Consider the following 23,473-nt stretch of genomic DNA (forward strand, 5'->3'; position numbering starts at 1 on the left):
CAGCTGATGGAGGCCGTTCACAAACAGGAGGAGATCAACTACCGGCTCCAGGATTACATCGATAAGATCATCGTGGCCATCATGGAGTCCAACCCCTCCATCCTGGAGGTCAAATAGTCCGATTAGGAACGGGCACCGCCGGCTCCATGCTGCAAACTTATTTATATCGAACATCTGGAACCAGGAAAACAAGGGAGGGTGTAAAAATTAATTTATTGGACCTTCTTTCAACACACATGACTCCAGACTGGATTAGAAAACGACGATAAATTTCTAGAGTCCAAGGCTGTCAGTAAAAGATGAGCTTGTTTTCGTTTCTTTTCGGTTTGTGTGGATGTGTGTGTTGGCGCCGTTGGGTTCTGGTGACTTCCATGTATTTGGCTGGAGGAACCCGAGCCCCCCCTGGTGGATGAATGTGGAAATGCAAGCGTAGATTAGATCCTTCTTTACTCCCAATCGGCTTCTAATCGACCTAAAACCGATCCGCCAGTTCTACCAAAACGCCTTAAAGGAGGGTTGATCAAAGTATTTAATTCTGCTGAGCGCACCGCGAGTGACTCGGTCCGACCCGAGGAAACCCAACCCAGGCTGAGTCGTGTTTTCACCAACCGCATGAAGCGCAGGTCGGGTCAGCGACGGTCCGTTTCTATAGCTCAACCCGATGAGGGAGGTTTCTCCTGACCAGAAGCTCCTCCAGGGTTTCCTTTAGAGAGAGAGAGAGAGAGTGTGTGTGTGTGTGTGTGAGAGAAACGTTCCCTTGCTTTTTCTGTGTTTGTGTGAACCAAGATGGCGACACTAAATGCGGTGAAAAGCATAAAACAATCATTCCTGTAGGGGAGAAAACTAACAAGATGAAAGAAGTGATTTATTGTTTGGTTTATGTTTACAATGAAACAGGGTCCTGGATGTCAGGTGGGCTGGAGCAGCACTACAAACATTTAAAGGGCCAGCTGCGCAAAATAAGCACTTCCTCTTTCTCTCTGTCCGCAACGATTCAGGATAAATCCAGAGAACTCCCCCCCAGAAACTAATCCCAACGAGTTAGCCATTAGCCGTTAACCTCCAAAAACATCAGTTTGGTTTATGTGAATCTTATTAACCTTTAAACAGTAATTTACAGAGACAGATCATTGGAGGCTGGAGGCGGTGCGCCACTAAAAGTCTTCCTGTCTGAAAAATGTGAAGCTAATGGCTACTACGAAAAGAATTAGCAGGTAACCTCCAAAGATTAATCAAATTCACAAAAATCACATTGATAATTTGAACAGAGATGATCATTGTTTGCATGGAGGCTGGAGGCAGTGCACCACCAATAGTCTTCCTGTGTGAAACGCCTATGAAGAATGGAAAAACAGAAGCATTTATAGTCGGGATTGTGTTTTTTTGTTTTGTTTTTTAAAGCAATGCAAGAAGCTAAACATTTATATAAATTGATTTGTTTGTGTGTCTGTTACTTGTTATGATCAGTGTGTTTCACACAGGAAGATTATTGGAGACACACCACCTCTTTAGTTCTCCATCTACAAACTCAGCAGTTTTTGTTTAAAAAGAAAAAAAGCTTAACTCAATGTAACGGTTAGCTTGAGGCTAAAGCTAACTCTGGATTTACTCTGAATTAGGACTCCAAGTGAGCATGACACTGTAGGGTAGGATATTGACTGCTCATAGCCCTTCATCAGGACCTCAGTTCAGTAATTCTGCGCTGTCCCTTTAAATGAATCCCGACCATCCCAGTACAGCCCGCCTGATCCCAGCGTCGTCTTGCTGAGTGAAGCAGGAAAGTTCAACGTTTTTACTGCAACTATGAAATGCCGGCATTTTGACAAGTTGTATGTTAAGAATTTAGCGGATGTTTTGCACTATGATTTGTTTTTTTTGTTGTTTTTGGAAGTGGGATGAAATGTTATGAAGGGATAATTTGTAGGAATCTGTTGAAGAGGGAAAAGTATCACACTACGACGCCATGTTGAGTCGAACCATCGATGATTCTGCAGCGTTTCTTTAAATGCAACTCCGAGCATCAAGCTTGGAGATTTCAGACGTTTTTTGTAGCAATAATGCAGGAAATTAATGGAGGTGATTCTTCTTTTCTTCTGCTGGATGAAGACATCATGAACTGATTCTGGACTCCAACGCCGACCTGGATGTGGATTTATATCACGACCTTTGACACCAGTACGTCTAAGATTTCCTCGTTTTTTCACTCTGTTCGCCTCTTTCTCACTGCTCTTCACTCGCCACTCCATGAAGGAAAAGACAAAAAAACAAAACAATGGCCTTGGATGTAAATGTCTTGTAAAGTTTTTTTCTACACTCATTCTAGATTCTAGGTATTTTTCTAGTCGCAGCAGAGGAACGGAGGTCGCCTGTAGCATGTAGCGTGTACAGTTTCCGTCGGGGTTCTTCGTCTCACGCCGGTATTTATTCGTCGACGGCTCACACCGACCTGTTCTGCTGAAACAAATACGTTTGTGCTTTATTGAATTCACATTTATTGACACCGATAACACGGCGGGAGAGTTTATTTGCGAGGTAAGAGTTAGCTGAGCTGCACAAGATGGCCGCCTGAGGTCGGCGCGCTCTTCCGTGAAGTTCTTCCTGTTGTCTTCCCGGAGGGAGTCGGGTCCTGCATGGATGCCCAGAGTTCTTGTACGTCTCTGATCCACCATCAGTAAGATGACATTTTAAAACCTCCTGGCTTTCACAAGGGTGAAAAAAGGTTTAAAGTTGAATAATTCCTGATTTCTTTGAGTGAAAATACGACGTAGACGCATCTAGGTGTTTTATTATGCCTGTATTTTTTTCTTTTTGTAGATTAGATTTGCACTTTGACCTGATCCATCATCTTATTTCCTGGTTTTAAAATTACCAAAGACTGATTCTGTTCTCAATTTTTTCTGAAAGAAACTGACATGGTAGCAGAGCCAGTCCAAAAAAATCTGCGGCCTTTGACAGAACTTGATTTTGGGCCCCCAAACTACCATCAGTTACAAAAAATATATAAATTAAAGCAGTTTTTTCTTCTAATGCTACTTCTAAGATGTTAGCCTCTTAAACCAAAAATAATTTGCTCGTCTGTTGCCTCTAAGGTGCTAAGCTGGTGCTCAGTTTGCTTCTACCTTGGTCCGGCTCTGCCTGTAGTCTAAACACTGTCTCTCTCTGAACCTGATGATGACCCCTGGGTAAAGTCAGTTGGTTTTAAGTTATGCGTTAAACATCTGAGCTGTAAATATAAATATTTTTGCGGACTTCTTTCCCGTTTCCTTCAAACGTGTCTGAAGGTTTGCTGAAGGTGTCGCCATCAGTCGTGTTCAGCTTGTGTGACGGAGAAGGACGGGAAGCAAATACTGTAGAAAAGAGAATCTGTAAGAAGTAAATTTATTCCTATTTTCAAAGATAAATGTATAATTAATGTATAAATTATAACAGTATTGGGTACAGCTGTATAATATTTTTGGAGCTCCCTACAAATGATTTACTCCTAATTGTTACTGGGGAAATATGTCATTTATTGTAAGAGAATTTAAAGGTAAAAAGTGGAAGTAAGAATAGAATAAATAAATGGAATAAAATAAACTGTTTTGTTTTTATTTAAGCACTTAAAAAAATCTGCAACATCTTTGTCATAATTTGACATTTATGCATTTAATCTGATTAACACCAACAATCACTTTACTGACTAGACATTAAGCCTCTAGTGCCACCTGCTGGTTGGAAATATTTACTGCACTTTATGTTTTTACAGATTTTAAAATGAAAGCCACATATTGGTGTGAAAGATTAGTTCAGATTAATTGGAGGTAATAAAAGTTTTTAATGCACACTGACTAGATAGTCCAGCAAAGAGAAATGTTTCAGTTTTCCTCAGTAAAAATGCAGCAAGTCACCTCAGTTTATATTTTGGCAATAAAGTTAAAAAAAAAAAAAAAGACTTATTGAGAGAGAATCAGGATTCTGCAGCTCCAGAGCCACAAGTGGCCTTTTGACTCGCTTAATTTAAAATAATAAAGATAACTTTTTGTATTTTTAGTTTTCCTTCCATTTGTTCTGGTCGCACTTTGCCAGCACTTGTAAATTCGGTCTAGGATCACAACTGCCAAAAGCTAAAATAGGTCTTTTTTTTTAATAAAAGGGTAAATATTTTTTACTATTGTGATTACATTGTCTTCAATCTACATTATTGCCAAATGAGTTAAGTTAAAATGAAGATAGAGACCCAAATAACTTTTCTCATAATTATTCCCCCTACACGTTTCCAAACAAACAATGCAGACGCACTAATTTATTTAAAAAAACATTTACAAAACAATTAAGTCATGAAAAACTACAAGCGACGAAATCATAACCATCACGGTACAACTGGACACCCGGAACCAAAGTTACAGCTGTTGCACTCTCCGGGCGTGTTTTGATGAAGGACGCCGGAGAATCAAATGCTGTCGATATTTCACGTTTTTCCACAATATTTCCATTGAAGCTTCAAATGTTAGCTGTTGATAAAATGTTGTAGTTGTAGTTCTATGACTGGACGAGTTGGTGGATGTTTAATTAGATACATTTTGCACGTTTTTAGAAAGTTGAGTTGACGAAGCTAAAGTTAAACTGATCATTTACTGAAATCAGCATCATAGGATTCCGAGAATAATCAAGAATAATCACACCGAAGCATCTTTTCCTGAATTAGTGGGGAAACTTTTTTGTATTATTTTTATGGATTCATTTCTCAGCAAGATGTTAAGTTAGGTGTTGTTAATCTTCATATAAATGGAGTCGGGTTCGATAAGTTCGGAGGTTCGGCTGAAAGTGGCCCAGTGCTTCCGGACGCTCTCCTCCTCCGCGGATCATACAGACGTTTTTGACGCCCTGGAAACGCTAAACTCCTATTTAGATGACGGGGCTGAAAGCAGCAGGTGCACCGCGGCGGAGCGGGAGGAGTTCCGGAGGACCCACTACAGCCGAACCCTGCGGGTTCTGGTCGGACAGCTCCAGGCTGACTGGACCCACAGCCTGTCCGCCGCCCAGCGCTCCCAGCTGTGGGACCCGCTGTTCCTGAAGGGGCCGCCGGATCAGGCGCTGCTGGTGCTGATGGAGGCCGTGACCCAGCTCCGGTGAGACGAGCTAATGATCTGTTTTTTATCTAAAATATTAATAACTACGACGACATATCAGGGACACGAAGGAAGAGCAATAAACTAAACTTTTGAGCTAAATCTCAAACATGCTCTTCTAGAAAACATAAAATTTCAGAGATTGAAAAGTCAGATATTTGCTAGAAAAGAAAAAGAAAAAAATCGGAGATCGATCTCAGACATTTTTAATGAATTCATTTTTCTGAGTTTGAAAAGTGGATTCATGATACTCAAAAATGTCCTTTTTTTATTTTATTTTTTTTGTTGTTTCAGAGTTTTGCCTTTTCTATGTACTTTAGGCACTGCAAAATGCAAAGAAAGGAAAGGGTATTTTAAATCCTACATTAAAATGAGCCGGATAATTTACAGTCTGATATTTCTTGAAGGGTAATTTTGTTTAAAGACTAGATAATCCATTATTTATGGTTCAGGTCTTTTGTAGTTTTTATTTCCATTTTTACGTATAGATTTTGGTTGTTTTATTTTGGATATTTCCTTCCCTGAAGGAAACATAGTTACTTGATTATAGTATAAAATGTAAATATGTGCCTAGAAAAACTTCATACTGTACCTTTAAGAAATCTGCCAGTCCCAGTGTAAATTTTTCTGTTCTGTACAAAACTAAAGTTAATTGATCTTTCATAGCCATTATTATAAGCCATTATTATTGTATTAGTTGAAAATTGCATCAAAACGACAATATTATCGTTTATTGCAATAATGTCTGGGACAGTTTATCGTCCAGACCTGGCTGATGAAGTCCTCTGTCCGCTCCCTGCAGGCCCAGCGCGGGTCTGGACCGCCTGGTCAGCGTTACGGAGCGCTTCCTGCAGAGCGGCCGCCTGGCGGACCTGCTGTGGTCCTTCTGCCTCGGTTCGGTGCCGTCGGACTCGGCCCAGCTCAGAGAGACGTTGCTAGCCCGGTTAGCCGCTCTGCCGGACCTCACCGCCAACAGGCTGCACCCAAACAACCGGCCGCTGTTCACACCCCAGCGGTTCTACCCGCTACTGGCCTCGGAGATGCTGGCCGTTCTGGAGAGGACCTGCCGCGCCCTCAGAGGTGACGCCATTTTAGCTAGCGGAGATTGTTTGGCGCCACTTTAGCTAGCGGAGATTGGCGTTGGCGCCACTTTAGCTAGCGGAGATTGGCGTTGGCGCCACTTTAGCTAGCGGAGATTGGCGTTGGCGCCACTTTACCTAGCGGAGATTAGCTAGCGGAGATTGGCGTTGGCGCCATTTTAGCTAGCGGAGATTGGCGTTGGCGCCATATTAGCTAGCAGGTTGTTGCTAGGACACCGGAGCCGAGTTCATTAGTAACTAGTAGTTAGATTTACTTACAGTATTATAGTTTACTTTTAGGAGTATTTTTGCTGCGCTGTACCTTTTACTTTTACTTGAATAATTTTATTATCAAGTATTGCTACTCTTACTTGAGTAAAATTTCTGGATTCTCTAAATGAAAAACAAACATGTTTTAACCAAATATTCACCTGCAGTTTTTTATTAAAGTTTAATACATGTTTTATTGAAAGAAACTGATTTAGAAAAATTTTCTTTTGCCTGATTTTGTTATTTTTTTGTTCCTTATTTGAATGATTGTCATTTTGATCCTTAAATACTAAAATTTCTGCTGAACTTTATATTTTGGTCCATCTGATTATGTAAATTTAATATTTAAAATTTACAGTTATTGTTTGACAATATTACAGAAATATTTAATCATTTTCCTGTTTAGTAGTTGTTACATTCATTTAGCGTAAACGTTGCCTCACCTGATTTTAGTTGGCAGTTAGGTAATTATGACTTTATGAATCTGATGTTGATGTCATAATATGCTTCCATATGTTTTTATATTAATCCCATCAGATGTGTTATATTTATTGTTATTGATTGTCCATCTCTATGTTCACTCAGCTGTTCTGATGTCTTCCACAGATGGGGTCGATTGCTCTTTGACATTCGTAGCTCAGACACTTGGGAAAGTTTGCCTCCAAGGTCACAGCGGTGAGTTTAAAACAAGGACAGGCTGACAGATTTAATGGCAGCGAATAGATGTGAAAAATGGCTTCCTGGGGAAAAATATGGCATCATAAAGAGATGACTGGATTTCTGGACAAAGACTAGAGTTCATATTCAGCAAAAGAGACTAAAAAGAACCAAACAATGTTTCTTTTGCTCAAACCCAATTTTGGCAAAATCCGGTTTCTTTTGTCTGTATCCTATTAACCCAAATATGAATTTTATTTTAGTTTTTTTTCATGCCATCTTGTTAGCCCAATGCAGCCCAATGCATAGCGAACCCATGGAGACCAACAAAAATAAAATATGTGGACAATGTGTAAGAGAAAGATGCATGAACAAAATGGCTGCTGTCGGTGAACTGTGGAAGTGAACCGCTGACACTCTGAGCTCCACGTTCTGCTCTAGAGCGCCCCCTGCGGTAAACCCCGTCCTGCTGTGTCTGTGCAGGCCCGGTTCTGGCCGTGATGGCGCCCCGCCTGGCTGTCTGCACGCGCTCAGACATGGTGTGGCAGAGGGTGAGCTGGAAGCTCCTGCAGGACGTCCCGGAGCGCTGCATGGAGAGCGTGCTGACCGGCCTGCTTCAGGCGGCCGACAGGTGAGCCGTCCAGACAGGTGAACAGGCACCAGGTGAGGGCAGGTTCTGATTCTGTCTTCGGTCCATTTCCAGCCCGGACGCCTTCAGCCGCATCACTGGAAATCTGGTGCTAACCAATAAAAAGGCTCAGTTTGTGCTGACTCATAAAGTACTGCTGCTGCAGTACAAGTACCAGGTAGTTCAGCAGTGAATATATGTGTTTATATAACCTGTTGTTGTTTTTAACGGTGTTTTGTTTCCAGACTCGCGTCCTGAGGACTGTCCTCGGCTACCTGGCCTCAGACCGGGATCGCAGGCCACTCCTCATCCAGGTCCGTTTCTCTGTGATTACTGTAAAATATTAGATTTCAAAGCAAAGACAAAATTATACAGTTCAACTTTTATACTCTTTAGCATTTTATATGTGATTAGCATCACATGTTGCAGCAAAAGCACAGTTCCAACATCTTATTTACTTGAAGCTAATGCTAAAGCGCTGCACCGACACGATATTTAGCTTAATGAAGTTATGACAGCACGAGAGGAAAGCTGTAATATTACAATAAAGTAGAAACAATTTGTGAATAATTGTAATAATATTGGAATGAAGTCATTATAATACGAAAATAAAGTCATAATAATCCGAGAATAAAGTGGTAAAATGCATGAAAAAAGTTGTTTGATGATAAAGTTGAAATAGTACAAAAATAAATTCAGAATAATATGAGTTGAGAGTTAAACTCTAGGAGAATGAAATGGAAGAATTCCTCCATGAAAACAGTAAAAATGTTCCCAGGCCTCCTGCTGGAGCCTGTTGTAAATGTTTCTGAACGCTGCCTGGCGTTTGCTCTGTGTCTTCAGGTTTTGCGGAGTGTGTCGCAGGCCTGGGCCAACCCCAGCGCGGTGAAACACACGCCTCAGGAGCAGCAGCTGTACGTTAGCAAGACGCTGCTGCTAGCTGCTAGCCTGCTGACGGACGCCGAGCTGCAGGAGCTTCGCTCAGGTGCAAAATGAAAACGTCGTCTACTTCTGATGATCTTCTGATTTATTCCAGTTCTGAACAACATCAGAAAGTCTTGCGACATTAGTTGCAATTTTTCTGGCTGTTTTCTTTTCTTCCTCATCTGTTCCTCCATCACTCTGTGACCTTTAGCAACTCGGGTTGTTTTTTCACTCAGCTCATCGTTTTCTTTCAGACCTCCTGCAGTGCCTGCTGGGCGGCATGCAGAGCCACCTGGACAGCAGCGCGGTCGGCATCAGGACTCTGGGCATGGTGGTGGGCGAGTGTCTGAGCGCCCGGATGGATCTCAGCGGCACCAAGCTCAAGTTTGAGGTACAATCTGAATATCTGACAGGTGGTGGCAGCATGATGCTGTGGCCTCAGCAGGGACAGGGAAGCTGGGCAGAGAGGACAGGAGGAGGACCGGAGCTTCAGGATAACAGAAAGTAAAATGGAGAAAAACGTCAAAATAATGAGAATAGCAAAAATAAAATTAATTTAAAAAATTTAATAATACAAGAAAAAGTTACAATAAGAAAATAAAGTTAAAATAATCAAACTCTGAAACTTTGTGCTGTTTTTGTGTGACAGTACGACCAGAATGAAGAAACCCGGGAGCTGCTGTCTCTCATGACCCCCAGCGTGTGTCCTGACCCTGACCGTGACCCTCACCGTGACCCTCACCGTGACCCTCACCCTGACCCTGACCGTGACCCTCACCCTGACCGTGACCCTCACCCTGACCGTGACCCTCACCCTGACCGTGACCCTCACCCTGACCCTCACCGTGACCCTGACCGTGACCCTCACCGTGACCCTCACCCTGACCGTGACCCTCACCCTGACCCTGACCGTGACCCTGACCCTCACCGTGACCCTCACCGTGACCCTGACCGTGACCCTGAGGTCGCTGCTGGGTGAGTTTGAGCAGATCTTGATTTAAAAACAAAGTAATATATTTAAAAGATCAAATATGTTTGATCTTTTGTTCATTCATTTCTTTCATTATTTTAGTTCTTTCTTTTGTTTGTTCCTTTCACTCTTTCCTTCTTCGTTCACTTTTTCTTTCGTTCATTTATTTGTTTTTTTCGGTACAATTTCTTGTTTCTTTTGTTCTTTTTCTTTTCTTTCTTTGTACTTCTATTTTTCTCTTAATTGTTGTTTTATTTGTTCATTATTTCGTTCTTTTGTTTTCTTTCTTCCTTTAGTTCTTTCGTTCTCCTGTTCTTCCCTCTGTCCGTTCTCAGATTAAACGCTCCCTTGGGTTCTCTGTCTCTCAGTGACCTTTTTTCGGTGAATCTGATGTCTGCAGGTCTGAGGCCACCAGAGAATCGTCTCAGGTCAAATCGGCCTCCCAGAGGTCAAAGAGCGATCCAGACTCTGACCTGGACAGGTGAGACGTTTAGTCAGATTTTTACTTTCATTTCAATCAATACTTAGATTTAATGTAATAACCTCGTTTCTGATGGCTCCAGCGATGACGACCTGCCTCCATACGACATGTCAGGAGACGTGGAGGCGAGTCGGGCGGCGCCGCCTCGTTACCTACGGGACTGTCTGGAAGGCACGGCGCGGTTCAGTTCTTTCTGTTCAGTTCTCTCTGTTTAGTTCTCTCTGTTCAGTTCTTTCTGTTCAGTTCTCTCTGTTCAGTTCTTTCTGTTCAGTTCTTTCTGTTCAGTTCTCTCTGTTCAGTTCTTTTTGTTCGGTTCTCTCTGTTCAGTTTTCTCTGTTCAGTTCTTTCTGTTCAGTTCTCTCTGTTCAGTTCTTTTTGTTCGGTTCTCTCTGTTCAGTTCTTTCTGTTCAGTTCTTTCTGTTCAGTTCTTTCTGTTCAGTTCTTTCTGTTCAGTTTTCTCTGTTCGGTTCTCTCTGTTCAGTTCTTTCTGTTCAGTTCTTTCTGTTCAGTTCTTTCTGTTCAGTTCTCTCTGTTCAGTTCTCTCTGTTCAGTTCTCTCTGTTCAGTTCTCTCTGTTCAGTTCTCTCTGTTCAGTTCTCTCTGTTCAGTTCTTTTTGTTCGGTTCTCTCTGTTCAGTTCTTTCTGTTCAGTTCTCTCTGTTCAGTTCTTTTTGTTCGGTTCTCTCTGTTCAGTTCTTTCTGTTCAGTTCTTTCTGTTCAGTTTTCTCTGTTCGGTTCTTTCTGTTCAGTTCTCTCCGTTCAGTTCTTTCTGTTCGGTTCAGAAAAATGAACCCGTTTCTAATGTTCTGGTTCTGTTGCTCAGCTCTGATTTCCTCTGACGACTCGCTGCGAGTCGAACTCAGTCTGAGAGCGGCAGAGAGTTTGGTGAGGAGGAACGTCTTTGCAGCGAAGGAGGTGAGAGCAGAAGGAATATTTATGTTGGGTTTGCTATTTCTTTTTTATTACTTGTTCGTTCTTTGTTCTTTTATTTCATCTGTTCATTTGAACAAAAGAATGAAAACATCCATGGCAGCCAGAGTCCAGAGAGAGTTTACAAACATCTTATTTGACACCTGCTCTGTCTCAGATTTGCTGGTTTGCATGAATAAACTAAACTCAGGCCTGTCACAATATTTTAGACATTTTTGACTCCGGTTCGTTTATTTTTTTGTTGTTTTTCAGATCAGTGTCCAGATGACCAAAGTGCTTCTTCACATGGAGGACAGATTCGGCATTAGCGGCTTCCTGGTCCTCCGGCAGGCGGCCATGGTGGCTCTGGCCGCCGTCGACTCTGTTCCTGTACGACTTTGATTCATTCTCTACGTCCAGCCTGATCGCATTACGCATCGTAAATCCATCCGTCTCTGTCTGTCTCAGGTCACTCGGTACTTGACGACAGAGTTTTACTCCCTGAACTACAGCCTGCGGCAGCGACTGGACATCTTAGAGGTGAAACCTGCAGCTTTAGCCACTTTTAAATCTTTAAAGTCTTTATAAATCTGATCATGTTTGGGCTCTGCAGGTCCTCGCCTTGGCGGCTCAGGAGCTTTCCAAACCTGCCGCCAATAAAGTTATCGCAGCCGCCTCGGAGCTGACGCCTTACCAGAGCACCAGCGCCGCCAGCTGGAGACAGGAAGTGGAGAAGAGGATCCAGAATAAAACCAAACGCATCTCAAAGGTCGCGGCTCGTCTTAGCGCCTCGCTAAACGTTTTAAATAGTCATTTAACAACCAGAAATATTACTGCTAAATCTTTAGAGGTGCAAGTTCTGACTTGCTTGGGTTGCTAGGCAACGGGGCTGAGCTCTGTTGCTAGGTAACGGCTCGCTGGCCTAGAATGTGGTTTTGGAACAGAATTTTCCCGACACCAAAAAAACATGAACACATTTGCAGAAAATGGCTGGTTGTTTTTAGAGGCAGCAGAAACTCAAATAGAAGTAAAAAAAAAAAAGGGAATTTAATAAAAAATACTGAAGTAGATGTTTAAAATAACATACCCAAATCTAATTTTGTTTTTTTACTCATACTTAAATATCAAAATAAAGCGAAACCTTTTTAGGATCCATCAGAAGTGAAAACATCACAGCAGCTGCTGAAGTTTCAGAGAAAATGAAGAAGAAACACAAAATCTTCTGGATTTTTTTTTGTCTCTTGACAGAATATTTTTACTTGATACGTCATATAAACCTTTAAAAATATAAATATTGATTCAGCTGAAGTAAACTAAAGCCAGGTAACAGGAGTTTTAGTAAAGGAATACCACGCTGTTAAATCCACTGTGACTGGTTTAAACCATGTTTTCTGTGACTTTTAGACGTTTCCCATTCTTTAAGTCAGGCGTTAAATAAGACGACCGTCCAGCTGCCTGTGTTGCTTCATGTCGATGTTCCTGCAGGGCTGCGCCCCGCCGGCAGCTGCAGCCGCTCCAAACCGCTACGCTCCTGTTGCTGGATACTTCTTCTTTCCTCTCCTCAGAAATTACGACAAGTTAGTATTTTAGTGACACTCTGAAGATTTGAATAGTTTTAACTGATGGGTTAAAGAAAAACTCCTTTCTGGCAGGCCTGAGGTGACCTTTGACCTGCTGGGCAGTGACCACCTGGTTCTGGGCAGGTTGATCCACACGCTGGGCCTCTTCATGCACTTGGCCGTCAACGCACCGGTATAATATTATATTATATTATATTATATTAACATTTCTGTTAATCCAGACTTTAGCTGCTAATCTGACTGAGCTATGCTAGCCGTTTAGCCTGTTTGCTGCTGATCCTCATGCTGTTTATTCCCAGATAGCTGCACAGATGGGAGCTGCGTTGTTGGACTTTGTGTGGGCCGTTCGGTACCACGCTGACCAGTACGTCTGACTCAGGCTGACTGGAAAGTCTGGAGTTTTTATTGGTTTCTAATGGTTTAATGATTTCTGTTGGTTTCTAACTGGGTTCCTCATGGTTTCTGTTGGTTTGGTGTCACTGAAGGACGGTGAGGCGAGGCGTCCTCTTCGCCGTCTGCTCCGTGTTTCTGAGCATGCCCAGTCAGGCTCTGATGATGGACCTCAGCCAGCAGCTGCTGGAAACAAGAACCTGGCTGGCAGGTAAAAAATAAAAATAACAGAAGAAAATGTGGTCAATAAAACACTAGATTAGAGCAGTCTGGGTTTCAACGATTCAGGAATGTTGTCTTTCCTTTCCTTCCTTCTTTCCTTACTTTATTTAATTCTGTCTCTTTATTCCCTTTTTCTCTAATTTCCTTCATCTTTCATTCCTTTTGCCACAGATTCATGCTGAACTTTTGTGTTTTTATATTTTAAAATCAACATAAAAACCTAAAAACGGGAAAAGTCTCAAGTTTCTCTGTGAAACTGAAACCAAATTTTCATGACATGGAAATCTGACGCTGATGAGAACGAAGCATGATGGGATATTTCTCTGACCTGAAGTTCACATCTCCACCTGCAGACAGTATTTCTGTCAGCAGTCTCCCATCAGTCACACACACACACACACACACACACACACAGATTTCTGGGAAGGAGATCAGGAACCAGGATGTCCTGTGATGCGATTCACTCTGTTTTTATTTCTTTTTTCTTTTTGCCTGGAGCAGAAAATCAGTTTCAGATTGAACTGAGACTGAAAGACAGAATCGACTAAAACAATGTTTATTTTCCCCTTTCTAAAAACCGGTTCTGGTTCTGGTTGTTGTCTGTCCACAGATGTGGCCGAAGTGGACCCGGACGCTGACTGCCGTAATTTAGCTGTGCAAAGCCTGGTTCTGCTGGATCAGAACCTCAAGAAGCAGCTGCAGAACTCAAATGGCCTCAGCCTGGAGTCGTGACCAGTTCAGCATCTGCATGAGGAGAGGTTCTGATGATTGTCTGGTGGAGATGACGCTGCAGATGTTTCCTGGATGTTTTCCAATCATTCGGATCAGGACGTCCTTTAAACTCTGCATTTACTATCGCAGGTGCTTTGCTTTTTTTACACTTCCCGGAACATTCAGCCGGACACAGGAAGTGGACTGGTGACCAACGTGATGCCATTCACTGCAAAAACAAAATATTACCAACAAAACTAACTTACAAATCACTTTCTTATCACGATGTAGGAGCTTGTTTAGTCAATAATCACAATATTGAAGAAAAAGTATGAGTTCCATTGGCTCCATTGCCTAGCATCCTCAGCCAAGCTCAGCCTGTCACCTAGCATCCTCAGTCACCCTGTCACCTAGCATCCTCAGCCAAGCTCAGCCTGTCACCTAGCATCCTCAGCCGAGCCCAGCCTGTCACCTAGCATCCTCAGCCGAGCCCACCCTGTCACCTAGCATCCTCAGCCGAGCTCAGCCTGTCACCTAGCATCCTCAGCCGAGCTCAGCCTGTCACCTAGCATCCTCAGCCGAGCTCAGCCTGTCACCTAGCATCCTCAGCCAAGCTCAGCCTGTCACCTAGCATCCTCAGCCGAGCTCAGCCTGTCACCTAGCATCCTCAGCCAAGCTCAGCCTGTCACCTAGCATCCTCAGCCAAGCTCAGCCTGTCACCTAGCATCCTCAGCCGAGCTCAGCCTGTCACCTAGCATCCTCAGCCGAGCTCACCCTGTCACCTAGCATCCTCAGCCGAGCTCAGCCTGTCACCTAGCATCCTCAGCCGAGCTCACCCTGTCACCTAGCATCCTCAGCCGAGCTCACCCTGTCACCTAGCATCCTCAGCCGAGCTCAGCCTGTCACCTAGCATCCTCAGCCGAGCTCAGCCTGTCACCTAGCATCCTCAGCCGAGCTCAGCCTGTCACCTAGCATCCTCAGCCGAGCTCAGCCTGTCACCTAGCATCCTCAGCCGAGCTCACCCTGTCACCTAGCATCCTCAGCCGAGCTCAGCCTGTCACCTAGCATCCTCAGCCGAGCTCACCCTGTCACCTAGCATCCTCAGCCGAGCTCAGCCTGTCACCTAGCATCCTCAGCCGAGCTCAGCCTGTCACCTAGCATCCTCAGCCGAGCCCAGCCTGTCACCTAGCATCCTCAGCCGAGCCCAGCCTGTCACCTAGCATCCTCAGCCGAGCCCACCCTGTCACCTAGCATCCTCAGCCGAGCTCAGCCTGTCACCTAGCATCCTCAGCCGAGCCCACCCTGTCACCTAGCATCCTCAGCCGAGCCCACCCTGTCACCTAGCATCCTCAGCCGAGCTCAGCCTGTCACCTAGCATCCTCAGCCGAGCTCAGCCTGTCACCTAACATCCTCAGCCGAGCCCACCCTGTCACCTAGCAACCTCAGCCGAGCCCACCCTGTCACCTAGCAACCTCAGCCGAGCCCACCCTGTCACCTAGCAACCTCAGCCGAGCCCACCCTGTCACCTAGCAACCTCAGCCGAGCTCAGCCTGTCACCTAGCAACCCAGTTCTAGTTTCACTGGCAGATTATTTCACTTTTAATAAGACATTTTTTCCATTTTATAAGTAAAATAACCTGCCAGTGGAACTAGTTTTTTTTTTAAAGCAATATTAAGGATCTTAAAACTAAGTTCTTATGTCACTTTAAAAGTTACTTGTAAGTTTGTTTTGTCTTATTTGTAGTGTAATAAGATATTTGCACTAAAACTAGACAAAATTGCTTGGTGAGATTTTGTGTTTTTGCAGTGTATAAGTCGGTTCCTAAAAGGAATTCCTGCTTGTCTTTCTGTTTTAGTTCTGAATATCAGGATTAAAACATAACTTCCTTTTGACCAGCATCTTTCCGGTACAAGCAGCAGTTTGTTTCCAGAGGACATCCTGTGAATATTTCTGTACAGAAAAGCTTTTGGAAGTAATGAAAGATGGAAGTACTACTACAGCCGGTCGTGACAGTCATCTGTACAAGCTGGAATATTCCCCAATTAAAATGCTTTTTGTTTGAAACATCTTTATTTATTTTTTTTTTTTCTCTCTCTCATGTAAACTAATGAATTTGATGAGTTTATAAATATGTGTTGCTTGGCAAGCCTGGTAAAGATGTATAAAATACTTTAAGGGAAATTCATTAATTATATTTTGATATCATGAATTTTACTGAAATAAAATGAAAAATATTTACTCAATCTGTTGTTTGAGTAAATATGAAGCTAAGATTGAAGGAACTAAACACTCATGTTGGGTTTGGTGTGAATCAACACGTATGTTTCACCAGCTGAAAAATCTACGATACCAATGAAATTTTCCCTTTTTATTTAAAATATTGCACTTTTTAAACCATATTTTACCCTTTTGTGGAACAGAATTATGGAAACTTCCAGCAACCATTTTAGAACAAGCTTAATGTTGGCTTGAGTACATTTGAAGTACTCTAAAACTATTATTAATAAATAACACTTGTATATTACCATGAGCAATAAGAATGGGTTTATAGAGCTGTAAATGATCAAACATTTATAAAGGGACACAAAAACAATACTATTTTAAAGAAATTGGTGCATAACTAATCAGAATACTCAGAAAAATCTAACAGCTCAAAAAGCTAGAAAATTTGTGATTGGAGGCTTAAGCTAATTTTTGTACATCATCATAATAAAAGTACTGTTTCAACATATTCTACTAAATAATTGGAACAACAACAAAATGTTAAAATAGCGCAGTTTGTGATCTTATGGGTTTTCGTGCAGGCTTCTTCCGCTCACCATCAATGTTCTTCCATCTTCGGTACGGACTCGGCTCCGTTCGCTGTTTTCCGTCGCTACGCCTCCTTACGTAGCCTCTGAGGTTGTCATGGGCAACTGAGAAAGACGCTTTTCCAGTAGACAACACCGCTTGAAGTAACGGTCCATATGACGCGCTCCGTCCGTTGTGTCAAAGCGAAGTGTCGCTAACTGAAAAGGAGAGACAGTAAAGTAAGTCTTCATTGCCAAATAGGTTTCGTAGGTTTTGTTTTTTTGTGTTTCAGCGAGGAAGACACTACAGGCTCTAACTTTGCTAGCTAAGCTAATGCTAACAGCTAATTGATGCTGTGAGGTTTGTCTTTTTTTACACATAACCTCTCTGGCGTTCTTGATAGCTGACTGTTACGTATTAGAGACCGTAATCGATCTCATTTAAATCTGCCTGTGTTCATATTATACGTTGTTAATGCAACCTTAGAGTAAAATTACCCAGAAGGTAAGCCAAAATAGAATGGAAATGGCATTTAATATGAGGAAATTCGGTTGTACCAGAAGCCAAGTGACAGGCAAATGTAAACATGCAGCGTCATAACATAAAAATAAACAATAGGAGACAAATAGTACAGTACAGTTATTAAAACTAGCAAATCTGATGAAAAGAAATGTGCAGTAGAGTGGGATAATTTTAAAAAGAATAAATAAAAAGATTTTTTTCAAAAATTGAAAAACTAAGCATTGTAATTAAATGATTCTTAAGAATCAACTTCTGATTCACAACCTATAATAACACCAAGTAATGAAGTGATCTGTATCTGTATTATTTTATTATTGTGCCCTTAAAAATTTTCCTTGCAGTAAGGTGGGAAAGAAAACAAACAACACAGAGACAGTCAAAGAACAACATCAGCAAGACAGTAAATTAAATATCTGTACAAATATCAATAAAACAGGCTGGATGACTAAACCTGTCGTAATAAGTAAATAATAAAATAAGCTTGATCATTTACATTCTGATAATTAATATTTTTAAGGGAAATTTTGTTTACATAGAAATCATAATCCATTTTATTTATGGTTTCAATTGTTTTTATGTTTTTATTATGTATTGTTTTTGATTGTGTTTTATTTTGGATATTTAAAATGTTCTTTACAATTTAAAAGTTTATTAGAGGGCAAACTTGCATTATTATGCCTTTACCTATATATTACTTAAAAATATATAGATACAGGTAAACAACAATATTATTGTTTATCGCATTAATTTCTGAGACAATTTATTGTCCAGGGAAGTTTGTTTTACCAGATCAGACCTGTGAGAAAGATATCTAGATCATGATTGCTGATTATTCTAGAATAAAGACTAAAGTTCTGTCTGATTTAATGTAAGTTTAAATAAATTATCACACATATAGTTTGGTATTATGTTCCTAACTCCATCTCTGCCATCCAGCCTTACTGAGGGAACATGGCGGTGTATTTTGACCACCGCATCGAAACCCCTGACAGAAGCAATCTGCCGTCTCACCTGACCTGGCACGCCACGCTCCCCATCCTGGCTGTGGCGTCGAGCAGCCCTGCTTCCGGTGGCAGCGTGGATCTTTACCTGCAGCAGGTAAACTGGGATCAGACGGTCGGGTGGATTAGCTGTAGCATTACTTCAGCTCCGTTAAAAACGATTCCTGTCATCGGTTCCCGTTTTGTTTGCGTGACGTATTGAACTGTTTGTATTTTAAGAAATATCCAAGATGAAATCCCTTTATTTCTAACATTTTGGGAGAGGAACAAATGTTTCTGTTTGAACCAATCTGTTCCCCCTCCTTAACATGGGAATGAATTAATTTACCATCAGGTCCTTAACTGTTTATTCCTCTCATTATGATCAACGAATCCTGTGGGTTTGGAAACATTTGCTCTTTATTTACCAACTTAAAAAAATAAATAAATTTACTATGGTTTTGGTTTTTTTGTATATGTATACATATATTCAGCTGTTAATAGTAGTTATGGAGGAATATTTAAGATATATTATCTAGACAGAATGTGTAAATGTGGTTGTTGCCATTTGTTTTGTAGGTTTTTATGATTTTTATTGGTTTTCTGTTAAATAATCCATAACCTGGTTGTTACATTACTGCCGTGCCGTCTGAGTTTTCTCCATCTCATTAACATTTACAGTCATATTCATTAAATTAGGATGTATTTTCATACGAGGCTAATTTATTATATTAAAAACTCCTTCGCAAAAACTGTCAAAACATTTAAAATGTTCATTTCACAGCGAGATTCTTATTTTTAATCCAGTTTTAAGTTAGTTTGAATCGAATACAACATGGTGCATATTTCTAATTAGTTTATATTGATAATGGAATCTGCACTGATAACATCAGTTCTGATGTTTCTTTGTGGTCCTGTCCAAACTCAGGGTGAGTGTGTGAAGAGCTGCCATGTGGACCGGGCCCAGCCGGCCGCCGCGCTGCGCTGGCATCCCGTAAAGCCGGTTCTGGTTCTGGGCTGGGAGAGCGGGGAGGTGGTGCTGCTCACGCATCCGTCCGGAGATCAGACCGTGCTGCCGGCCGTCCACACGGCCCGCATCACGCTGCTGGAGTGGAGCGGCTCCGGAAGCCGCTTGGTGACCGGAGATCAGGTTCGCTGCTTCATGACGTCAATAAAACAGAAACGCTGATTTCATTCTGAATTTAATAATCGTTGTGTTTTGGCAGAACGGAGCTCTGGCCGTGTGGAAATTGGATGCCAGAGGGCGACTTTTAGGAAATCACCTCGTCAAGCACGACTACAACAAACCTTTAACCTGCTGCATTTTCAAGCCTGCCTCTCCTGGGGTGTAAGTAGCTCACAGATTTATAGATGAATCTGTCGCAATTAATCAATTAAAATGAGATCAATAACTTTCATTCTCATAATCAATTCAAATCTGTTTGGGGAAGATGGAAAAAATGTGGAGCTAAATTGGGTATTTACTTTGAAACTAAAAAACTTTAATTTAAAAAGTAATTTTGAGAAGTTTGACTTTTTCTTTTCTTTTTTTTTTCTTTTTAACAAAGTTTACAGCCCCGATTTTGCTTTATAAATTTTTTTAAATAAATTTTTTTCACACCTGATCTGATCCGTGTTGTTTCCATAGCGACGTGGCGATGTTGGCACGGGCGTCGGTGAGCGGAGACGAATCGGCTCTGGACATGTTCAGCTGGAAGGGGGCGCCTCTGAAGATGGGCCCTCAGGAGGGACTGGGCTTCTACGTCAGCACCGCCAACGGTAAGACGGTCCAAACGTTTCCATGACATGGCCCCCAAGGGCACGGGAACCCCCTCTTTACAAACCCACACACAAAGCTACAAACTATGTTATAAAGATCCACTACTAGAATGTTTTATTTACTAATCAGGAATTATTTTATCCATTTAGCATAAATGTTGCCTCATTTTTTTTATGATTTTAGATTATCAAGAATTCTGTGACAGAGAATTTTATTGTCATATATTACGATTTATTAAAGGGCTGGACAATAAATCAATAACAGTATAAATATGTGATCAATATCAATAGGCAATACATCTGATAAAATATTAAATATAAAAAATATTCTAAGTTGGTGGAATCTACTAACTCGGCTCTCTGGTTGCCTAGCAACGACCTGCTGGGTGAGAAGCAGTTTCAAGCTCCCCCAAACTTCGGTTGCCTAGCAACGACCTGCTGGGTGAGAAGCAGTTTCAAGTTTCCCCACTTTGCCTCATAACTGCTACAAAGTAAAAAGCAACATGGAGGGAAACTGGATGAAACTTTTAAGGTCACACCACCAGTCTGACGGTAGTTCAGATATTTAAAACAGAAAACTTATCAATAATTATCGACATCGACTGATATGAAAAACTTATACTGTGATAAGTTTCTCCAGACTTTATTACCAGATAATCTTTTTTTTTTTTGCCACAATCCCCTTACTTGAAAATATTATTTTATAATAACCACATCAAATTTAATTTGATTCCTTTAGTTCTTATGGTTTATCACAGCAGTTTGACTCCTTTGGTCTCCTTTTGTCAGAAACTTTTCCATTTCTAGCTCGCTACGCTAACTTGACCAACAAAGAAATGAGTTTAACTGGCAGCCAATCAGAAAATGGGCAACAAAAATAACAGTTAAATCAGTTATATTAACTTATAGTTTTTTTTTTAATGATTGAATAACATAAAACAAAAATAAAAAAATGTAAGGGATTCAATCTTTTTTTAATCAACTTTTGGCACCCCCTGTGTTTTCCGTTTAAACCTGTTTGAAGCCGACATGTGATGACCTGCAGGAAAGGTCCATGCCGTGGACGAACAGGGCAGAACGAGCCCGCTGCTGAGCGAGGACGGCTCCATCAGGAAGCTCTTCTACCTGGACAAGAGAGGCGTGCTGGTGGTCGTCACGGACACCCTGATGCTGTCGCAGTACACACTGAGACCAGAAGGGGGCGCTCACGAGTCCATGAAGGTCCGCTGTAGCTTCCTAGAGTTAGATGTCTGACTGCTGCAGTAAATGTCTCATCTTCATTTTAATAAACAAATAACCAGGTTATGTTTAATGTAACAGGCAGAGTTGGGTACTAACCAGTTACATTTACTTGTAAAACGTAAGTTTAAAAGTATTTTCACTGCGCTGTACTTTTTACTTTTACTTGAGTCATTTCATTATGAAGTATTTTTACTCCTACTTGAGTAAAATTTCTGCATTTTCTACCCACTGAATGAACAACAAACATGTTTTAACTAAAAATCCACCAGACTCAGACCTGCAGTTTCAGTTAAAGTTTCATACATTTTTTATTAAAAGAAACTGATTTGGAAGAATTTTACTTTCCCTGATTTTGTTATTTTTTTGTTGCTTATATGAATTATTGTCATATATTTCCTTAAAATACCAACATTTCCATTTAACTTTATAACTTGCTCTGTTTGAAGATGTAATTTTTAAACATTAAATGATTGATAATTTGATCAGTTATTCAGTACTGGAGTAAACTCAAGTACCTTTTTTTAGTCCTGTATCTGTCATTTCTTTTTACTTTTAGTTGAGTAAAAACACGTTGGCGTTGTGCTGCTCTTACTTTGTTTGGTTTCTGCCTGCAGGTGAAGTTGAGCAGCACAGCCGGGCAGAACGTCGACATCATCTGGACTGAGAACAGCCTCCTGATCACAGCGACAGGAGAGCCGGTCGTCAAGTCAGTTTCTACCCGCCGCTCCTCTACAGACCTACATAAACCAGTGATTTTAATCTGTTGGCTTATTTTCCTTTAAACGTGTCAGAATTTGGGACCTGGAGAGAGATGAGAACTACGTTCTATCTCTGGACGAAACTCTGGGTTTTAAGAAGGGAGAGATGATCAACTGTGTTTCCTACTGCGCAGCCAAAGGTAAATTCATTTACAGGCTCAGAATATTTAAAAAGAAAAGAAAATCTGGAGAATACATTCTTTATCCATCCAGCCGCCGCCAGCAACACATACACTGCAAAAATACTAAATCTTACTGAGTATTTTTATCTAGTTTCTACTGCAAATGTCTCAGTACGCTTGAAATAAGACAAAATTTTCTCACAAGTAACCTTTTAGCAAGATATTGACCATTTGTAACTTCGTCACTCAATCCCTGGTAACAGTGGGGTGACTGTTAACTGGAAACATGCAGACCCGACCCGGTGGGCCGGTCTGTTGGCCTAAGTATCAGCTGATCACCAATTTCCCAAACTTAAAGAAACTGGCGCTGATAAATCAGTGCACCTTTAGTGATTATTGTTAACAGGACGGTCCGTCAGTGGCTGATTTTCAGGGTTGAGTGGCGGTAGATAAGATCGGTTTGAGATGAAAGTATCGGCTGATCTTAAGGAAATCGGACGCAACCAATAAAAACCGCTCCCTCCTCCCCGTCATTATTTCAGCTTGCTTACTGCAGCTCTGAATAATCTGCTTTCTTTAATAAAAATGTGAACTATGCAGAGATCCTGGCAGCTGGAACCTCCAAAGGCCGCATAGCGATGTGGAAGACGGCGACACAGCCGATGAGCAGCAGCAGCTACAGAGCCGACGCTAAAGCCCTGTGGAAGCTGCAGACTCCCACTGAGATCCACGGAAACGTCACCCAGCTGCAGGTACCGTCAGTCTGAGCTCATCATTTAAACAAACGGTTTTATATCAAGCCTCATCGCGCGCGTGTGTGTGTGTGACGTCAGTGGGGCTCCAATCAGAACCTGCTGGCCGCCAACAACTCCAGAACGGTTCTGATCCTCAGTGAGCATGTGATGTCGGCGCACTTCGGCCAGCAGGTGGCAGCAGTGCAGCTCGCCCCGACTCAGCTCAGCATCACGAACTTCAGCAGCGGAGAGACGCTTCCTCTGCAGTGTGACATGCATGTCAGAGGAGTGTGCGTTAGCAAGGTGAAACCAAACAAAACAGCTGGACTCTGCTTAGTTCTGCTCTGACAGAAATGAAACTTACTTCCCTGTTCCTCCAACAGGACTCTGTGACGGTCTGGAACGGGAAACACATCTCTGTCTATGAGCTCTCAGGCACGGCTCTGCACGTTACAGGTATTCGCCCTTTGCAACTACGTCACTAAATCATTCCAGGCGCCATGACGGACGTCGGAAGTGAAGGACAGAGCGACGGAAATAGTTTTCCCAAATAGTTTTTGCCAACTTATTCATGGCTTTCTTTTATTCGTCGAGTTAATTTGGCTGTGAACGTAACTC

The 23,473-nt window shown here is 41.9% G+C and overlaps 3 protein-coding genes across 5 annotated transcripts in view; all 3 read left to right on the plus strand.

Annotated features, from left to right (window-relative positions):
• The window catches only part of rab11fip3 (RAB11 family interacting protein 3 (class II)), a 29,878-nt gene extending 26,302 nt beyond the window's left edge, over positions 1–3,576 (plus strand). For all 3 annotated transcript variants that reach the window (XM_015007056.2, XM_015007059.2, XM_088016367.1), the window contains one exon: positions 4–3,576. In XM_015007056.2, the coding sequence (XP_014862542.2) occupies positions 4–117 (114 nt within the window). In that variant the 3' untranslated portion in view covers positions 118–3,576. The remainder of the gene's footprint in view (positions 1–3) is intronic.
• Positions 3,577–4,379: 803 nt separating this feature from the next.
• On the plus strand, positions 4,380–16,166 carry telo2 (TEL2, telomere maintenance 2, homolog (S. cerevisiae)). Its single transcript, XM_088016551.1, has 20 exons — positions 4,380–5,108; positions 5,911–6,188; positions 7,064–7,132; positions 7,598–7,745; positions 7,818–7,920; positions 7,988–8,056; positions 8,586–8,727; positions 8,921–9,057; positions 9,316–9,641; positions 10,037–10,117; positions 10,200–10,288; positions 10,939–11,030; positions 11,298–11,414; positions 11,493–11,564; positions 11,638–11,793; positions 12,510–12,601; positions 12,677–12,776; positions 12,904–12,968; positions 13,090–13,205; positions 13,827–16,166. Exons 1-20 carry the CDS (start codon positions 4,765–4,767, stop codon positions 13,946–13,948), a joined length of 2,718 nt encoding a protein of 905 aa, XP_087872677.1. The 5' UTR covers positions 4,380–4,764; the 3' UTR covers positions 13,949–16,166.
• A 584-nt stretch (positions 16,167–16,750) lies between these two features.
• Positions 16,751–23,473, plus strand: part of ift140 (intraflagellar transport 140 homolog (Chlamydomonas)) — a 35,907-nt gene continuing 29,184 nt past the window's right edge. Inside the window, exons 1-11 of the mRNA XM_015007053.2 lie at positions 16,751–16,957; positions 18,177–18,338; positions 19,149–19,370; positions 19,447–19,568; positions 19,869–19,999; positions 21,045–21,220; positions 21,856–21,947; positions 22,033–22,139; positions 22,722–22,873; positions 22,955–23,158; positions 23,239–23,311. Coding sequence (XP_014862539.2) covers positions 18,192–18,338; positions 19,149–19,370; positions 19,447–19,568; positions 19,869–19,999; positions 21,045–21,220; positions 21,856–21,947; positions 22,033–22,139; positions 22,722–22,873; positions 22,955–23,158; positions 23,239–23,311 — 1,426 coding nt within the window. The 5' untranslated portion in view covers positions 16,751–16,957; positions 18,177–18,191. The remainder of the gene's footprint in view (positions 16,958–18,176; positions 18,339–19,148; positions 19,371–19,446; positions 19,569–19,868; positions 20,000–21,044; positions 21,221–21,855; positions 21,948–22,032; positions 22,140–22,721; positions 22,874–22,954; positions 23,159–23,238; positions 23,312–23,473) is intronic.

The sequence above is a fragment of the Poecilia mexicana genome, unplaced genomic scaffold (genome assembly GCF_051168715.1).
Source record: "Poecilia mexicana isolate PSO_F unplaced genomic scaffold, ASM5116871v1 scaffold_19, whole genome shotgun sequence".
Classification (NCBI taxonomy): Eukaryota; Metazoa; Chordata; class Actinopteri; order Cyprinodontiformes; family Poeciliidae; genus Poecilia; species Poecilia mexicana.